The sequence below is a fragment of the Emiliania huxleyi genome, assembly GCF_000372725.1.
Source record: "Emiliania huxleyi CCMP1516 unplaced genomic scaffold EMIHUscaffold_32, whole genome shotgun sequence".
Taxonomy (NCBI): domain Eukaryota; phylum Haptophyta; order Isochrysidales; family Noelaerhabdaceae; genus Emiliania; species Emiliania huxleyi.
In genome coordinates, this window is record NW_005199601.1 from 621,868 (window position 1) to 638,182 (window position 16,315).

At 66.4% G+C, this 16,315-nt stretch overlaps 7 protein-coding genes across 7 annotated transcripts in view; 4 read left to right on the forward strand and 3 right to left on the reverse strand.

Annotated features, from left to right (window-relative positions):
* Positions 1-574, forward strand: part of EMIHUDRAFT_435689 (hypothetical protein) — a 1,886-nt gene extending 1,312 nt beyond the window's left edge. Inside the window, exon 3 of the mRNA XM_005774101.1 lies at positions 1-574. Coding sequence (XP_005774158.1) covers positions 1-51 — 51 coding nt within the window. The 3' untranslated portion in view covers positions 52-574.
* A 271-nt stretch (positions 575-845) lies between these two features.
* Positions 846-3,222, reverse strand: EMIHUDRAFT_207784 (hypothetical protein; the record flags this gene model as incomplete). Its single annotated transcript, XM_005774102.1, has 6 exons — positions 846-995; positions 1,287-1,410; positions 1,463-1,515; positions 1,856-2,443; positions 2,694-2,846; positions 3,007-3,222. 6 exons carry the CDS (start codon positions 3,220-3,222, stop codon positions 846-848), a joined length of 1,284 nt encoding a protein of 427 aa, XP_005774159.1.
* A 73-nt stretch (positions 3,223-3,295) lies between these two features.
* EMIHUDRAFT_450818 (hypothetical protein) lies at positions 3,296-5,103 on the forward strand (the record flags this gene model as incomplete). Its single annotated transcript, XM_005774103.1, has 4 exons — positions 3,296-3,919; positions 4,183-4,245; positions 4,549-4,596; positions 4,861-5,103. The coding sequence occupies 4 exons, from the start codon at positions 3,296-3,298 to the stop codon at positions 4,903-4,905; spliced, it is 780 nt and encodes a 259-aa protein (XP_005774160.1). The 3' UTR covers positions 4,906-5,103.
* A 184-nt stretch (positions 5,104-5,287) lies between these two features.
* EMIHUDRAFT_450819 (hypothetical protein) lies at positions 5,288-7,123 on the reverse strand (the record flags this gene model as incomplete). Its single annotated transcript, XM_005774104.1, has 2 exons — positions 5,288-6,179; positions 6,330-7,123. 2 exons carry the CDS (start codon positions 7,121-7,123, stop codon positions 5,636-5,638), a joined length of 1,338 nt encoding a protein of 445 aa, XP_005774161.1. The 3' UTR covers positions 5,288-5,635.
* A 766-nt stretch (positions 7,124-7,889) lies between these two features.
* Positions 7,890-9,156, reverse strand: EMIHUDRAFT_421557 (hypothetical protein; the record flags this gene model as incomplete). The annotated part of the gene is made up of 3 exons (XM_005774105.1): positions 7,890-8,261; positions 8,339-8,620; positions 8,683-9,156. 3 exons carry the CDS (start codon positions 9,154-9,156, stop codon positions 8,115-8,117), a joined length of 903 nt encoding a protein of 300 aa, XP_005774162.1. The 3' UTR covers positions 7,890-8,114.
* Positions 9,157-9,394: 238 nt separating this feature from the next.
* Positions 9,395-12,203, forward strand: EMIHUDRAFT_450821 (hypothetical protein; the record flags this gene model as incomplete). Its single annotated transcript, XM_005774106.1, has 8 exons — positions 9,395-9,399; positions 9,440-9,560; positions 9,844-10,269; positions 10,536-10,671; positions 10,737-11,021; positions 11,109-11,529; positions 11,595-11,649; positions 11,823-12,203. The coding sequence occupies 8 exons, from the start codon at positions 9,395-9,397 to the stop codon at positions 12,201-12,203; spliced, it is 1,830 nt and encodes a 609-aa protein (XP_005774163.1).
* Positions 12,204-13,596: 1,393 nt separating this feature from the next.
* Positions 13,597-15,135, forward strand: EMIHUDRAFT_101567 (hypothetical protein; the record flags this gene model as incomplete). Its single annotated transcript, XM_005774107.1, has 1 exon — positions 13,597-15,135. One exon carries the CDS (start codon positions 13,597-13,599, stop codon positions 15,133-15,135), a length of 1,539 nt encoding a protein of 512 aa, XP_005774164.1.
* Between the last annotated feature and the right edge of the window lie 1,180 nt (positions 15,136-16,315).

The following is a 16,315-nucleotide window of genomic DNA, read 5'->3' on the forward strand; positions in this document are numbered from 1 at the left end:
GGCAAGCGGCGCGAGGAGCGGGCTTCCGGCCCCGTTGCGGGCGGCGCGTGAGGGCCGCGCCGCCAGCTCGCTCCACCCGCGGCCTGGCGTAGAGCAGACCAGCCGCGCCGGGGCTGGTGCGGGTTGGGGGGAGGACGCCTGACGGGGCCGTCCGGCGGCTCTTGTGTTTTGCGGCCGCCTTCGCTGTGTCGGTGAGCTGGGGCTTGCCCGCCACTGCTGTGCTTAGATGCACCGAGGGACAGAGGAGAGGAGGTGCGTGATGGAGGGTGTTGTGAGGAGGGGAGGGGGGGAGTGTGGTGTGCGTGTCTGTCGCCGCTGTGATGTGCATGCGGGATGCGAGAGATGCGAGATCGAGAGAGATGATGGCCTCCGCCGCCGTACGTGTCGCCGCGCCGCTCGGCTGTGCGCGCACTCGAGTGTTGGTGTTGGGTTGTCCCGGCAGTCTCACACCGCGAGTGACGCGCACTGTCTTAGTTCTGGTTCGCTTGCTTTTGTCTGTCAGTTGAGGTGTTGGCTGAAGTAAGTCGTCTGTGGGTCGTTTGCTTCAATTTCTCGAAATAAGTGTGGTCAACCTCACACCCTCCAACACCCCGTAATGCACTGGTGCTGTGCGACTCCACGAGAGCTGTGCCCTGTGCGACACACAAATAACAAAACCAAAATCTGTGAAATGTGAAACTGTTTGCGGCGGGGGCAGGCATCTCTTCATCTCTCCCAACACCCAAAAGGCCACACGCCCCACACAACTCGCAAGCGGCTGTGGCGCTCTCGGGGATCTCGCGATATCTGCGTCCTTCGGTTGAGACCGACGCGTCCCCTGTCCTCCAGCCTGCGGCTCACCTGCCTCACTTTGCCCCGCGCATGCGCATCTCGCCGTCTAGCGCCGCGCCGCTCGCCGCGATCGGACGCCCCTTGAGCCCGGCGCTCCTCTCCACCTTCGCCGGGTAGCGACAGCCGAGGCGACGGCTGTTGGCCCAGACCATCGAGAGGGCCGCCTAGGAAAGGTCAGGTCAGGTAACCTTCCTTCCACAAGGGAGCGGGGGGGCGGGGGGGGGGGGGGGCAACCCTCGACACTCGACGTCTAGACGACAGGAGCCCCACGGCATTAAAGGTGCGAGGCCCGGTGCGCGTGGGTGAGCGGTGGTGTGTGTGTGTGTGTGTGTTGTGTTGTGTTGTGTTGTGTTGTGTGCGTGTGTGTGTGTGTGCGTGGGTGTGTGGGGGGGGTGCGCCTGCTGCATGGCCGCCCGCTCGTCACCGGCTGGCGGCGGGCCGAATCGGCGGTGCACCCACCGAGCGCTCTCCGCAAAGGCTGACTCCGTCTCGCTCGGCTGGAGCGTCACGAAGGGGTGGGGCGGCGGCGGAGAGAGCGAGGCGGGCGTGCCAACCAGCCGCACGGAGTCGATCTCGCTCCTATTCATAGGCCCATCTCGTGTGAGTCGACTCATTGTGTGAATCGCCGCACGGAGGCGGGGGCTCGCTCCAAAAGGCGTCGGACCAGCCTGTCGTGTCGAGCACCTGTTCACAGCAATGGGTGTGAAGAGACGCTGTTCACAGCCTGTCGTGTCGAGGACCTGCCCAGCGCGCGCGGGAGGGAGGTGTGGGGTGGGGTGGGGTGGGGTGGAGGGGTTAGAAGGGGGCGGGAGGGGTGGCGAGTCGTGTGCGGGTGCGGGGCAACCACCGGGGGACAGGGTGTCGTGGCGGTGGCGGTGTGTGCGTGGCGAGTGTGGCAGTGGCGGTGTGGGGGGGGAGGGTGGCGGTGGCGGTGCGTGGCGAGTGTGGCAGTGGCGGTGTGTGCGGCGAGGGTGGCGGTGGCGGTGCGTGCGTGGCGAGTGTGGCGGCGGAGACGGAAACTGACCAGCTCAATCGCGCGGACGGGAAGCGTGCCGGGAGAGACCTTGAGCTCGAGCGCGTCGCTCGGCTGCCGGTGTGGGTCGGTGTTGTACCTCTCTCCCCGCCAGATGGTCGCCCAGTCCGACGCCTCGCCGCCCTCACCGCCGACCTCGGTCGCCGCGCGAACCTCGACGAGGGAGCCCGGGTTGAAGGACTGGTACACGGTGACCGAGGAGGGCTCCACGGCGGTGCGGAAGAGCAGCCGCACCCACTCGCGGTCCTCCCCCTCGCGAGGGACGGGCGACCACGCTCGGACGCTGGAGCCAGCCTTGGGATACACGGCCGGGCGGCCGAGCAGCTGCCGCGCGGAGTTGTCGCTGCTCGAGAACTCGGAGCTCACCCCGACGACGCCCGTCGGATACTGCTCGATCGGCCGCGAGGCCGAAGCTGCAGGCGCGCGTGAGGGAGCTGCAGCAGGCGGCGCGGAAGCCTTGCTCGAGGCGGCAGCCTTGCTCGAGGCTGAGCCCAGCGCGACCTTGGCAAGCTGCTTGGCGGCCGCGTCGGGTGTCGTGCGCGCCTTTGGTTTGGCACCGAGCGGGCGGCTGAAGGAGGGCTTGGGCAGCGCCGATGGCGACGGCGGAGAGGGAGTGCTCATATACACACCCGTAATATGGCCGGGCGAGAATAAAAAATAAACCGGGGCGTTGCCCGCAACCCGATCCCGATCATCCGGCCCGCTGGGTGCGCTTCTCAGCTCCCCGGCCATGGATGTGAGGCTGCCGACTGCACTTCAACTGCTCCAAGTAGCTGTTAAAATCCGGATCGCGGCAGAGTATTGGTGCAGAGCTCGTCTAGGAATTCACCTCCATCGCGTTCGCCGTCTGCGAGTTGAGCTTCGCCACCTTCGCCTTCTTCTCCCGCGCCGCCGCCGCCTCCCGGTCCTCGCGGCGGTCCGCCAGCGGGTTGTCGCCGGCGTCGGCAACCACGATCATGGCCGTGACGGCCTCGCCTGCCATCTTCGATTCTCGGTCGATCGCGCGTCCCAAAAGTCGCCAAAAGTCGCCAAACGTGGCGGCTCGCAATCACCCGCCCGCCGTCCCGGCGGTCCCGCAGCTCGCGCGAATCTCCCTCTTAACCCACCTCTAACATCACAATAGGGAATTCCTACCCGCGCACCTGCCCAGCGAGGAGCTCGACGCCGCTCCTGGCAGGCGAGGCAGGGATCTCGGCGACGTTGGAGAGCGGGCGCACGATGTCGTGGGCGACGCCCGTCCGCAGCTGACACGTCGTGGTGACGATGATGGCGAGGAGCATCACGGTGGAGAGGAGCGTCCCGGCGCTGCTTGGGCTCGGTCGAGTTAGCGGTCTGGGCATGGGCATGGGCAGGGACATGACGATTTTTTTCTTTATCAGGCTTACAAAGAATTTCTTTAGGGCCTGCCCTGGTACGGCGCATCGCGCGACGATGCCCGACCCGACCAACCTTGCCCTCATCGGAGGCGTCTTTGGCCTGCTCATCGGCTCCATCTTCTCGCAGCGCGCGCGCTGCGGCCTCGCGTACCTCGTCGTGCCGCTGCTCTCCGCCTTTGCTTTGCACCGCGTGTGGGGCACGAGTTTCGACCTCGTCGAGGAGCTGACCTTCTACGCGAGCTACCACTCCGACTGGCGCAACCAGCTCGTCCACATCGTCTTCGTCCCGCTCCTCGTCGCGTCGGCGATGGTCTTCCTCGCCTACGTGCCTCCGCTCGCCCGCGCGAGGCCGCTCGGGCTGCCGCTCAACTGGGCGACGCTCGCGGCGGCGGCGTGGTCGCTGCACTTCGTGCACGCGGCGCCGCTCGTCGGCTCCCTCGTCGCCGCCCTCACCTTTGCCTTTGCAGTCGGAGCCACGGGCGTGGTGGAGCGCGAGCGAGCAAAGAGCGGCACGCGCGCGGTGCCGTCGAGGGAACAGCAGGGCCGCGCCGCGCTGTGGGCGGGCGCGCTGCACGTGCTGGGCTGGTACATGCAGCTGCACCCTGGCCACGCCCTCTTCGAGGGCCGCAAGGCCTACCGCGCCCCATCCCACTCCTCTCTGCTCTCGACACTGCAGTTGGTCAGTGACGGTTCACGGACTCTCACAGTTCGCTGCGAGTGCCCCACTGTGGAAGAGTGCGCAAGGAGTGGCCCAACCCCTCCGCTGCGTGCCCTCCTCCTCCGCCTGCCTGCGCCGCCCGCTCTCCTCTTCACCCATCTCCCTGCTCCGCCGCCCTCCCTCCTCCCTCCGCCTCCCTCTGCCCCCGCCCCGCCGCGCCTACGCAGAGTGTGGCGGGGACGTGTCTGGGACATGTCCGGGACATGTCCGGTGGGCGGGTGTAGGCGGCGCTGGTGGACGCGCTCGTGCAGTCCTTCATGGACGCGCCGCTCTTCGTCTGGATGGAGGTGGCCGTCTAGCTCGGGATGCGGCTTTGCCGCTCTCGCTGCCCCTCCCGTTCCTGGCCCCTTCCTGGCCCCTTCCTGGCCCCTTCCTGGCCCCTTCCTGGCCCCTTCCTGGCCCCTTCCTGGACCCTTCCTGGACCCTTCCTGGACCCTTCCTGGACCCTTCCTGGACCCTTCCTGGACCCTTCCTGGACCCTTCCTGGACCCTTCCTATACCCTTCCTGGACCCTTCCTGGACCCTTCCTGGACCCTTCCTATACCCTTCCTGGACCCTTCCTGGACCCTTCCTGGACCCTTCGCCCACAGGTCGCCTTCAAGCTCGGGTACGACCCGGCCCTCGAGTCGCAGCTGCAGGCGAGCGGGGCAGGGAGAGGGGCAGGGAGAGGGGCAGGGAGAGGGGGAGGGAGAGGGGGAGGGGGAGGGGCAGGGAGAGGGAGAAGGGCAGAGAGGGAGAGGGGCAGAGAGGGTAGAGGAGCTGAGAGGGAGGAGGTTGCGGAGAGGAGGCGAGAAGGGGCGAGGGGGGGGCGAGAGGCCCACCCGAGCTAGTTGGGACCGCCGAGGCGAGCTTCCAAAGGGGACCACGGATGGACTCCCCCCCCCTCCCCCCCTTCCCCTCAGGCGGCGGTAGAGAAGCGGCATGCGGAATGGGCGCAGGCGGCGTAGTATAGGCCGCTGCACCTCGGCGGCGTGGTCGGCCACGTAGCGGCGGCACTGTGCGAGGAGCCGCCCGTCGCCTGAGAACGATGTGTGCCGCGCCGCTTCGAGCAGTGGCGCGGCGGCGTTCGCTGGCCTGACGCTCTCTCCTGCCGCGCGCTTACGTGCGACGTGTGTTACATTTTTGCAAAACAATTCTTGAGACTTGACTAACCGAAAGAAAAAAGTTACGTAAAGTATATACGGACTCCCCGCCACTGCCCACACAGATCGGGACACTCACACTGGGAGTCGTGTGGGGACCAGACTCGGCGAAGTGGTACGTAGTTCGGGGCCCCCTTCGGGGGGGGGGGGGGGGGTAGGCCTCTCCCGAGCGAAAAGGGGGGGTCGGGGTTGAACTACTGACGAAGCAGAAACTAGCGCAGACGAGAGCAGGGCATCGCGGCGGACGGCGGAGTCGGAGCGGACGGCATCGGCCGCCGAGGGAACGTAGGTAACAAGAGGCACGAGGAGTCGCAGGAGTCGAGGAGGGAGCGGCGACCGCAACCGACGATGGAGGACCCATCGCCAGGCGATGCAGTTAGTTGCAGAGAGCAGACGACACGGGGAGGCGGAAGAGAGCGCCATAAGCATAATCACAGTTCGCGCAACAAATTCGGCGAGCGGCTCGGCCGGCGACAGCGCCACTGGTGCAATAGACGCCTCTGCGAGGAGCGGTGCGCGGCGGTGCGCCCCCGCCTCACTCGTCGTCCGCGGCCTCGTCGTCCGCCTTGGACTCCCGCGGGCTCCTCTTCCCCGAGGAGCTCTTCTTCGTCTTCTTCTTGCCCGCCCTGCCCGCAGCCTCGTCGCCGCTGTCCGGCGCGGCGTCCTCGCCGCGGGGCGGCTTCAGGTCGATGTCGAAGAACTTGCCCGCCAGCTTTGGCAGCACCAGCTCGAGCAGCCGCTGGTTGAGCTCGGGCGGCACCGCGCACGACCGCAGGACCGTCAGCTCGTGCGACAGCTCAACCACCTTGGGCGGCGGCTCGCTCAGCATCACGACCTTGGCCTTCTGCGCGCGCGGGTGCCAGAAGATGCGCACCCGCGCCTCGACCGACACGCGCTCGAGCCGCAGCCGCGCGAGCGCCGCCTCGGACGGCTGCGTCGAGCCCGAGAGCAGCGACCCGAGCCAGCCGGTCGCGCCGACATAGGCGTCGAGCTGGCCGAGCGAGAGCGAGAACTTGAGCGTGGGCGTCATCTTGATGATCTGCTCCTTGATGTCGCGGTACTCCACCGGCCACTCCTCCCTGGCCTTGGCCTCCGCCGCCGCCTTGGCCTCCGCCGCCGCTTTGGCCTCTGCCGCCTCGGCCGCCGTCTGCGCCTTGGGAAGGCAGGCGGCAAAGGGGCCGCGCTCCGCCCGAGCGGCCGCGCGCCCGGCGGCGAAGCCGTCCTCGTACGCCTTCTCCGCGTTCGTCCCCAGCGCCTTTGCCTTCTTCCGCTCGTACTCTCGCCCCGAGATGATGCCCGCGTCGCGCAGCTCCTTGAGCGCCGCCACCGAGCCCTGCGCGTCGTCGGCCTTCGCCTTCTTCGTCTTCTTGCCGGGCACGGCGGACGCGGCCGTGGAGCCGACGGCGGCGCCGCCCTGTCCGACCATCTTGACCATCCCGCCGAGCCCCGCCGCGAGGGGTGAGAGGCGCAGGCTCAGCTCCGGGACGACCTTGCCCGCGCGCAGGTCGCCGGGCTCGACATTGAGGCGGCGCGCAAAGGCGAAGGTGATGACGCTGTTGACGGAGACGGCCGCGCCAGGCTGGGACATCTCAATCAGCTCTTTGCCCACGAGCATGCGCACCGTCGGCAGCACGGGCACCAGCAGCAGGTCGAGGAGCGCGGTGGCGGTGTCGGGGCCCTCGCGCAGCATGCGCATGGTGGCCGGGCCGGTGATCGGGTTGTTGAGCAGCATCAGCAGCGTGCGGCCCGCGAGCAGCGCCGTCTCGCGAGAGGCGGCGCCGGCGGTGTCGACCGCCCCGCCCACGGCCCCGCCCACGGCTCCCGCCGCCTTGTGGACGCTGAGGATGTGGCGGAGGTTGGAGATCGTCGCGAGCGGGTTGGTGCGCTTCTTGGCCGGCTTGCCGGCGGAGGCGGACTGCTCGACGTCGACGTTGATGTCGTCGACGTCGGCGCGCGGGGTGGCCATCGTCGTGCCGGAGGTGATTGCGTCGTGCGTCCTTTCGGGCTTGCGAGTTTGCGACATGGTCGGCACGTCTCATATTCCTTGGCGGCGTTCGCGTCTTTGAAACCAGCCCGATGGCGACGCGACGCGGCTCGCGGCAGACTGCCCGCTCCGCTCCGTCCCAGGCTAAACTTGATTTGATACCCTCCCAGTGCGGGGAGGAAGGGGATGGCCTTGCTTGGACTTGGCCACCATCGCCGCGCCGCCAGCCCGCGACGAGACGCCCGCGAGGCCGGAGCCGGCGAAGGAGAGCGCAGCCGTGCTGGAGAGGGCGAGCATCTCTTGGTTGTTGTTATGGGCTGCTGGCAATTTGGGCTCAAAAACTCGCTTTCTGTTCCAAGTCGAATTTGCTTGCTGTCACCTATCTGTCCCGATCTCACACCTCACACCTGGCCCGCGAATTTCTTTTCTTTCTGGCACGTCCATGGGCATTCCCTCAAGGCAGAGACGCCGTTCGACTCTGCCATTCCCTTGGCCTTATCTTTGCCGATTGGATTTGCGTATTGGTGGCATGTCTCAGGCGCGGTGTGAAGGCCAATTTTCGGTGTGGGAAGGCTCTCCCCGCGCACCCCGCTGCCGACGGGACCCAACCGGTTCGTACCGGTGTATATGGCCCCAAGTACCACCCCACGGTAAGCCTGGTAGGCGTGGGTATGCCTCGTGTAAGCGTCTGTAAGAACAGACAGTCCCTGTAAGTATCCTGTAGACAGCTGTAAGTTTTGGTCTACGCCCAAAAGCCGGCCACGCCTCTATTGAGTGTGGCGGCGCGATTGAGGCGATAGATACTCGGTAGTAATGCACATGTTTTACTATACCACACGCACACTCGGGTCGAACACACCGTCGGACAAGACACCGAACGGTCTGCTGCTGCGAGAGTGCTGGACGCCCGTGGGAGCGCGATTGGCCGCGGCGCAGCATGGCGCGGTGCGGCGCAGGCGTGCAGGGCGTGGTCAGGAGGGGCGGGGCAGGGTAGGGGAAGGTCTTGAGCGCGGTCCGAGCCGGCCCGCGCCTAGTAAGCGTGCTGCCACGGGCCGTAGCCCGGGAAGCGGGGGTAGAGGCGCTGCTCGAGGGCGGTGAGGTGGCCCGTGATCATGGTCGCCATCTCGATGTTCTCATAGGTGCCACGGAAGACGCCTGGCTGAAAGATGCGGTGTGCCTGCATTACGAGGCGGGGTTGTACTGTGAGGAAGCGAGAAGAGGGCGGGAGAGGGGCTGGCGCGACAGCGCTCGCGCCTTCACTTTCGAGATGACGTTCTCGATGCGATTGCGGATGTGCTCGTGGATGTTGTTGAACAGGATGTCGGCCGGCGCCACGGCTCCCTTGATCTTGGTGACCAGCCCCGCCGCACCGACGTAGGCGAGGTCGGCCATCCCGAGCTCCCACGGGAAGAGGGCCAGGGAAGGCGAGGTCGCGCGCCAGATCGCGATGTCGTGCACGGTCCCAAAGTAAAGGCCGGAGAAGGCGACAATCTCGCCGGTGAAGGAGATGCCCATCTGAATCTTGTAGCAGCACGCCTGAGAATCACGGCCGTTGCTCTACATCACTAACAGAGGGATCACAGACGCACATCTCGCACCCCGTATTTTGGCTGGTAGAGGAGGGCGGCGAGGGCGAAGTCGGAGGGCTCCGGGACGTAGATGGGGAAGGTGTCCCAGAGGGTGGTGTAATGGTACTTGAAAGCCGACACCGCCGGATGGTTGAACGGATCGAGGCGGCGGTTGAAGTCGACCTCATCGATGATGCCAACCAGCGCACGGCCGAGCGGCAGCACCTTGCGGTAGATGGTGTCTTTCGAAATCTTGATTTCCGGGTAGGCCGGAAGGCGGTAGTAATGCGCGTCCTGCGGGCTGTGGTGCTTGTGGATGTAAATCAGCAGCACGTAGAGGTGTCCGGCGCGACAGAGCTCGTCAGACTGTGTTGGCGCAGGCGGGAGCTGCCCTCGAAACGACGCGTCAGGTCCACTGTATTTGTCCCAAATCATTTGGACGACCACAGCGGGATATCCCGTATCGGCGTGCACTGTGCTTTGCGCGAACTTGGCCATATCCATCATCATCCTCGCCTTTCAGCTTGGAAAAAGCGAGGAAAGTAAGGACACAATTGAGGCGCCGCGGCGCCAAGGAAGCACATCGTCAGTCCTTGCTTGCGACCAGATCGGCCTCCATTGACATGCCTTACATCGTTGGAAAGCTCTCGGCGAGGCGCGTGCAGCCGACGATGCCTCGCCAGCCGCCGCGACGCCTCGCCCGCGTGATGAAGACACGTCCCCTGGATGGCCCGACACCCCGATGAGGTCGGCTGCCACCATGCTGATCTCTCCCATGCTGCCTCAGGCTCTTCCTTCTCTTCCTCGCCCCGGCGGTCGCGATGATGGCCGACTCGCGCCACCCCGTCCACCCGATGCCGCAAGAGGCGATGGCGCTCATCGCCATCCTGCTCTTCTTCCAACTCTATGTACCCGCCTCCCCCTCGCCGCCGCCACCAGCCCCGCCGCCACCCGCCCCGCCGCCGCCCTCACCGCCGCCGCCCTCCACCTCGCCCTCACCGCCGCCGCCAGGTCTGGAAGAAGCCCTACGACGCGACTTGGATCGCGGGACGCATCACGAGGTCCACCTTTGGCGCCGGCATCAACAAAGATGGCGACGTGCGCGCTCCCACCGTAGACAGTGTGGTGCCGATTCGCCGAAGTGCCCTTGATTGTCGCGTTCGCTGACTTTCACTCGCCCTCGACTTACAGACATGGCGCAACAAGGTGAAGGAAACGGTCGGCCACATCTCGCCCGCGACTGTCAAGGCCATGATAGCGTGGTCGCCTGCCGCTTACCGCCAGATGCACCAGCCTTGGATCTACCTCGTCTCCATCTACGACGACTGGCCGTCGCTCAACGCCTCGCTCATCCGCTTCAAGGCGAGCTTCCCCGACCTGGACATCGAGGCGATGATGGACAACTTTCCTGGCTTCCCCCGGTGGACCATGCAGCTCTTTGACCAGACCCAGTATGATCTTCGCCACCTCTCCATGTTCTACAAGTGCGCTGGGATGGTCATGTACTACAAAGCCATCCGAGCCTCTGGGCACGACACCAATGACTACTACGCGTGGACGGACCCCCTCGACCCGTTCACCACTGACCACAGCAAGCAGGAGGCTTTCCTCGCGCAGGTCCGATTCTCCGGCGGCCGCGTCGTGCCGCACCAGAGCTCAATCCGCTTCCGCCCCGGCGCGGCCGGCGCCGCCGGCGCCGCTGGCGCCGCTGCCGCCGCCGCTGGCGGCGGCGGCGTTGGTGGCGGCGGCGTCGGTGGCGGCGGCGTCGGTGGCGGCGGCGGCGGCGGCCTCCTCCCCATCGGAGGCTCGGACCAGGCGGGCAGCCTTGAGCAGAGACCTGCTCTCGCCGCTCACAAGAGCATCGGCCCTTCCGCGCACGGTAGGCGCTGCTCCCGCCGCCCAGTGCGCCGTCCGATGTGCCGCTCGCGCTCTGCGCGCCAGCGGGGCATGCGAGCGGCGCACTGGCGCTCGGCATCTCGCCGCCTCCGTCGCCGCCAGACGCCCCGACGCCCGCCTCGGGTGAGCGCTCTCACGGCGCGTTTTTCAGACCCTTCCCCACCCGACACGCAGCCCCGCGTCGTCAGGCTTCGAGCGCGGGGAGACGCTCATCACCAAGGACTTCACCTCGCAGCCCTCTTTCAATGGCGTGCGCGTCGTTGTGGTCGAGTGCCTCGGCGACGGCAAGTACGTCATCGAAGGCAAGTTTGACGGCGTCACCCCGCATCTCATCAAGGTCCGCGAGGCGAGGCTCCAGCGGCTGCCTGCAAGCATGCGGACGAGCCTCGCGGTGGTGCCGCAGCCGCCTCCGGCTGCCCCACGTGCGCACCACGCCGTCCCGCGGCCCCTCCTTCCCGTGCAACTGGAGGCAGGTTCGCGCCTTCCTCCCTCCCGCCTGCCGGCTGTGCTCTGCCTCTCTCCCGGCCGCGCTCATCCATCCACGGCCTCACCGCTCTCAGGGGGCCGTGCTCTGGCGACGGCCCGGTCCAACGGCGGCGTGCAGGCCTACGGCGGCGGCACCAACGTCTCACCGGCGCCCTCCACCTTCGCGGCGTCGCAGCCCTTCCGGCACCCCGGCGCGCGCTCACTGCCCCAGGGCGTGGCGGACCGCCTGGCCAACCTCGAGGGGCCGAACAAGCCGACCGACTACCGTAGCTTGCCGGGGACGCCGCAGAGCGGCGGGCCCACGCTTTCGGCCACCAAGAATGCGCAGCTCCACAGCCGCGCGTTCGTTGCGGACGTGGCGGACCGCGTCAAGGCGACCGCCGCCACGCACGCCGCCGCCGTCACGGCGACGCTCGACCAGCGCGTGGCGAAGCGCAAGGCGGACGCCGCAAACGAGCGCGCGGCGGTGCGCCGGCTCGCCTCCGCGCACGCCAAGTGCGCTGTCCACATAAAGAGTGCATTCTCGAGCGTGCGTCTCACCCCACGTCTCCTTCCTCTAGGTACGCCGTGCGCGGCGCCGCCATGCTCACCGCCGCCCACGCCCAGACGGAGGAGGTTGTGATCGCGCACCTCAACTCGTCTGCCAAGACGCACGCTGGCCGCGAGGGCGCGCAGGCCGAGCTCGATGCCCTGCAGGCGAGTCGCCACAGAGCGCGCGGTCACACCTCTCGCCCTGACCTCTCCACCTGTCACGATTGACACCGTGGCCCTCCCTCTCGTCTCGCTAGGCGCGCATCTCGGAGGTGAAGGAGGCCGTCGTGTCCCAGGAGGTGTTCGCCGTGTCCTTCAAGCCGCACGCCAACTCCAAGAACCTCGCCTCGCCCGACAAGATCCTCGTCGGGCTCGTCGACATCCCGCCGCCTGGCATGACCACCGTGTACGAGATGGACCGCCACGACAAGAAGGACTCGTCCGCCTGGCGCTTTACGCAGCAGGACTTCATCGACGCGGGCGTCGGCAGCATCGTGACCGACTTCATCAAGTCGCACCCGGGACTCACCATCCCGACCTACTCCACCAAGGTCTCCAAGTCGGTCATGTGCACGCCCACCAAGCCCTGCCGCCACTGCCTGGCGGCGCGGACGGCCGCCATGATGCGCTCGCCGTAGCCTTGTGCGGCGCGCGCGGCGTGGCGGGTGGCGCCGGGGCCCTCGGCCCCTAAGGTGGCGCCGCCCTCCCGCTATGTTCAGTAGCAAGGGTGGTCGCTGTTTCGTTGCCGCGCCCGCGGCCCCCAGCCAGGGCGGCCACCTCCTCTCCATGAGGAAGGGGCCGCCTGCGGCCTCGAAGGGGGTTCCTCAGGACAATTGAGTGTGGGCGGCGAGCGACAGCCTGTCTCGTTTGTGCAGTAGAGAGAGTAGCATGTTTGCGCCGGCGGTATCCGGTATGTGAGGTCCCTTCTGTGAATAGTTTGGAGTTCGCGCTGGCTCGGTGTTCGTGTACGTTTGGCAGTCATGGTACGCTTGGAGTCATGGTACGTTTACCATGGTACGCTTGGAGTCAAACACCGAGTAGAGGAAAGCAAGAAATAAAACGGGCGTGTAAAAATTCTTTTTTCGCGGTTTGCTTCTTCTTCGCGAAGGCACAACCAACGAGCTCCGTTCCCTGGTTCGCGTGCGCGAGGATACGCAACCTTTCGGACCCCTGCCTGTGCGCACGCTCCTGACGTCCTCTCACTCCTCTCGGCGCATCACACCGTAGGAAGTTCCGCCGGCAGCACTGCGGCGGCACCGGCACGGAGGCGCGGCCGTGTAAGCTCGCCTGCGCTCGTCGCTGCCACACACCAAGCAGGCGGCGCGCCCTGGACACACCAGCAGCCGGCGCGCCTTCCATTCTGTCTGCCCTGCTCGCGGCAGCCCTGCTCACTCACCGCGACCAACCTCGGAGCATGTCATCCTCAGTCGCGCGACCGCGGCGCTCTCTTGGAAAGGCAAAAGAGCACCTCCGCTGTTCACTCCGCTGTTCACGGTGCCCGTGCGGTGGCTCGCTGGGCCGCTCGGGGGCGGTGCTTTTGCGTGCCGAGGCCGTTGCACCGCCTGAGATCGACGATGCGCTCACCACCGCGGTCCCGCAGCAGGACCGGTTTCGGTTCCGTAGGCGGTCGGCAGCTTTGAGGGCGGCCATGGTACCGGCCGCCCCTCCTGCGGCCGCTGCTGTCGTGTGGCGGTCGTGATCGCGATAGCTACGGCGCCAATCGCGCCGGCACGGCCTTCTGCTCCCTGTAGGCTCCTGTAAGTTCCCTGTAGACTCCTGTAAGTTCTGTAAACGGCTGTGTGTGCGCTGGAGAGTGCAGTGGGTGTGGTTTCTACTGTGCCCGCCGTGACCGTGCAGGGTGTGCACCGGTATACGCCGGTCCAGTCCGGCCGAGTCCGGGAGATATGCCTCCCGCGGGTATTCACGCTGGCATATCGGAGCTGAGACATCCCACTTGGATTGAGTCGCTGTTGACCCACGTGGCCGTAAGTTCCAAGTAGCGGCACACACCTCTCGTCTCGAGCGCCCATCATGCTCTACCACTCACGACTCCTAATCGTCCTCGTTGCGACCGCCTGCGCGGCGCCCGTGCCCGTCGTCGACGTACCAGACGGACGCGCTCTGCAGTTCCCGGCGCCAGAGGGTGGTGTTGCTCTGCAAGTTCCCGCTCAAGGCATCAAGCAGCAGAACGGCGGCTTCGAGCCCAGCAACGGTGGCAACGGTGGCTCCTTCGGCGGCGACGAGGAGCAGAACGGCGGCTTCGAGCCCAGCAACGGCGGCAACGGTGGCTCCTTCGGCGGCGACGAGGAGCAGAACGGCGGCTTCGAGCCCAGCAACGGTGGCAACGGTGGCTCCTTCGGCGGCGACGAGGAGCAGAACGGCGGCTTCGAGCCCAGCAACGGCGGCAACGGTGGCTCCTTCGGCGGCGACGAGGAGCAGAACGGCGGCTTCGAGCCCAGCAACGGCGGCAACGGTGGCTCCTTCGGCGGCGACGAGGAGCAGAACGGCGGCTTCGAGCCCAGCAACGGCGGCAACGGTGGCTCCTTCGGAGGCGACGAGGAGCAGAACGGCGGCTTCGAGCCCAGCAACGGCGGCAACGGTGGCTCCTTCGGCGGCGACGAGGAGCAGAACGGCGGCTTCGAGCCCAGCAACGGCGGCAACGGTGGCTCCTTCGGCGGCGACGAGGAGCAGAACGGCGGCTTCGAGCCCAGCAACGGCGGCAACGGTGGCTCCTTCGGCGGCGACGAGGAGCAGAACGGCGGCTTCGAGCCCAGCAACGGCGGCAACGGTGGCTCCTTCGGCGGCGACGAGGACCAGCCGACCAGCCGTTCGCTCCCCGCCACAACTTTGCCTGGCTTCCACCCCAACGTCCCGGGCCTACGCCCGGTGCCACACGTGCCGACTAGCCCCGAGCACGACGATGTTGCCAGCGCTCTTTTTGCGAGCGCGGCTCTCGTCTCGGGCCACAATGAGCTAGCGGGCGTCGCACTCGCTGCGCAGGGCCACCCGATGGCAGGCATGGCGGCAATGATGATGGGCGACGGTAACGAGGGCGAGCAGGCGGATGCGACTCCTCCTTCTCCGCCCTCCTCTCCTCGTGGCCTCGTCGCCGCCGCAGACGGCTTCGTGGCTGCCATCGACAGCCTCGTCGGCGCCGACACGGACGCGACTTCTCGCGGCTACGTACCCAAGATGACAAACACGAACCCCGGCTTCCACCTGAACGGGCCGGATGGCGTCGAGCCCGGCTTCGCCTTCAACGGCGTCTGGCAGCCGTCGCAGCAGCAGAGCGGCGCCAAGTGTCCCGACGTCCCCGCGTCGATGCACACGCTGCAGCTGGCGGAGGACAGCGTCTCGGCCTGCCAGCAGACGTGCCTCAGCTACGCGCAGTACCACAAGTTCTTCTTGGGCTATGCCGGCCAGGACTTTTGCTGCCAGTACAAGGAGGGTGGCGCGCCCGGCGAGTGCCAGATCTCCCCGCCGATTACCGCCACGCACGTCCCCTACCAGCCGGACAGCGAGTACACCGCCTTCTTCTTCCACCCGACGGCGGCTGCCGACGGGGCCTAGCTTGGTCGCCGACACCACGCCTTCAATCACAGCTGTGCGGCTCTGTCTGCCCCCTACGGCTCTAACCCCCCCTTACTCTGCTCTCGTCACTCGCCCCCCCTCGGGTGCGGCTCTGTGGGTGATACTCTGTCGATTAAGAATTGCGTTTAGTAAGAAACTAGAAAGAATCGCGAAAGGCTAGGTGGTTTTGCCTACAGAGGGGGTCGGTTTTTCGCTCTGACTCGACGCGCTGTCACGCTGACACCTCCCTGTCCCCCTCGAGACACCCTCCCCACGACGCTACGTACTCGTAGTGTGCCCCATGGCCATGCACAGGCCACAGGTTAGAGAGTATATAGGGTAAGAAAAAAGGAGCCGGTTGCCCGGTTCCCGCCCATGCGGTCTTTGACTTTGTGTTGCTGGGTTCTTTGTGGGGGGTGGTCGGCGACTACGCTCTACGGCTCTGCTGGGGTCTCGTCCTCTCCACTAAAAGCCGTAACGCCAAGTGGCGAGAAGTAAAACGGTAAAACGCCGACAAATATGCGGCTTATCCCCGCATCGCCGGTCAGTAATGGGTACCCCACATCCCTGGCGCACGCTGAGAGCACCAGTGCTCTTTCGGTGGGCTGTCGTGGGGTGGTGCACAGCACGCATTGAGAGGAGCCGAGAGAAGCAGCGGCTGTGGGGCTTCCACGGCTGCCAAAGGGTGGTTCACGACTACTCTGAGCAGGGCTGTGCTTTGGTGGGGTTGTGCTTGAGCATGTGTGAAGTGGGAGTCTGTGCGTGCCGGCGGTGTCTGTGGGTGAAACGGGCGTGTATGAGGCCGTAAGAGCCGTGGTATGAGCCAGAGTGGGGGGGCTTCATCACCCAAAATAAGGACGGTTTGGGACAGCTCAGACTTGATACTGATGGGCCTGGGCCAGGAGGGCGACAGAGAAGGCGAGGTGGTGAGCTGGGAAGCCGCTTCGTCGGCACCTGGACGTGTTGCGATGAACTGCCGAAAAGTACTATTTGCGGCTATTACTCAAAACTTCGGGAGACAAGGCCTACATATTATGACTGCATCCATGCGCCTGGTGCATGAGGGCTGCGGGTCGGGACATTTAACGGTCGGTGGCGCCGGTGTTGGCCTCCGGAAAGCCCTCGCAATCGCCTCGGATGGGGTCCACCGGAGACAATCTCGAGCCCTCTCCGTGGCATC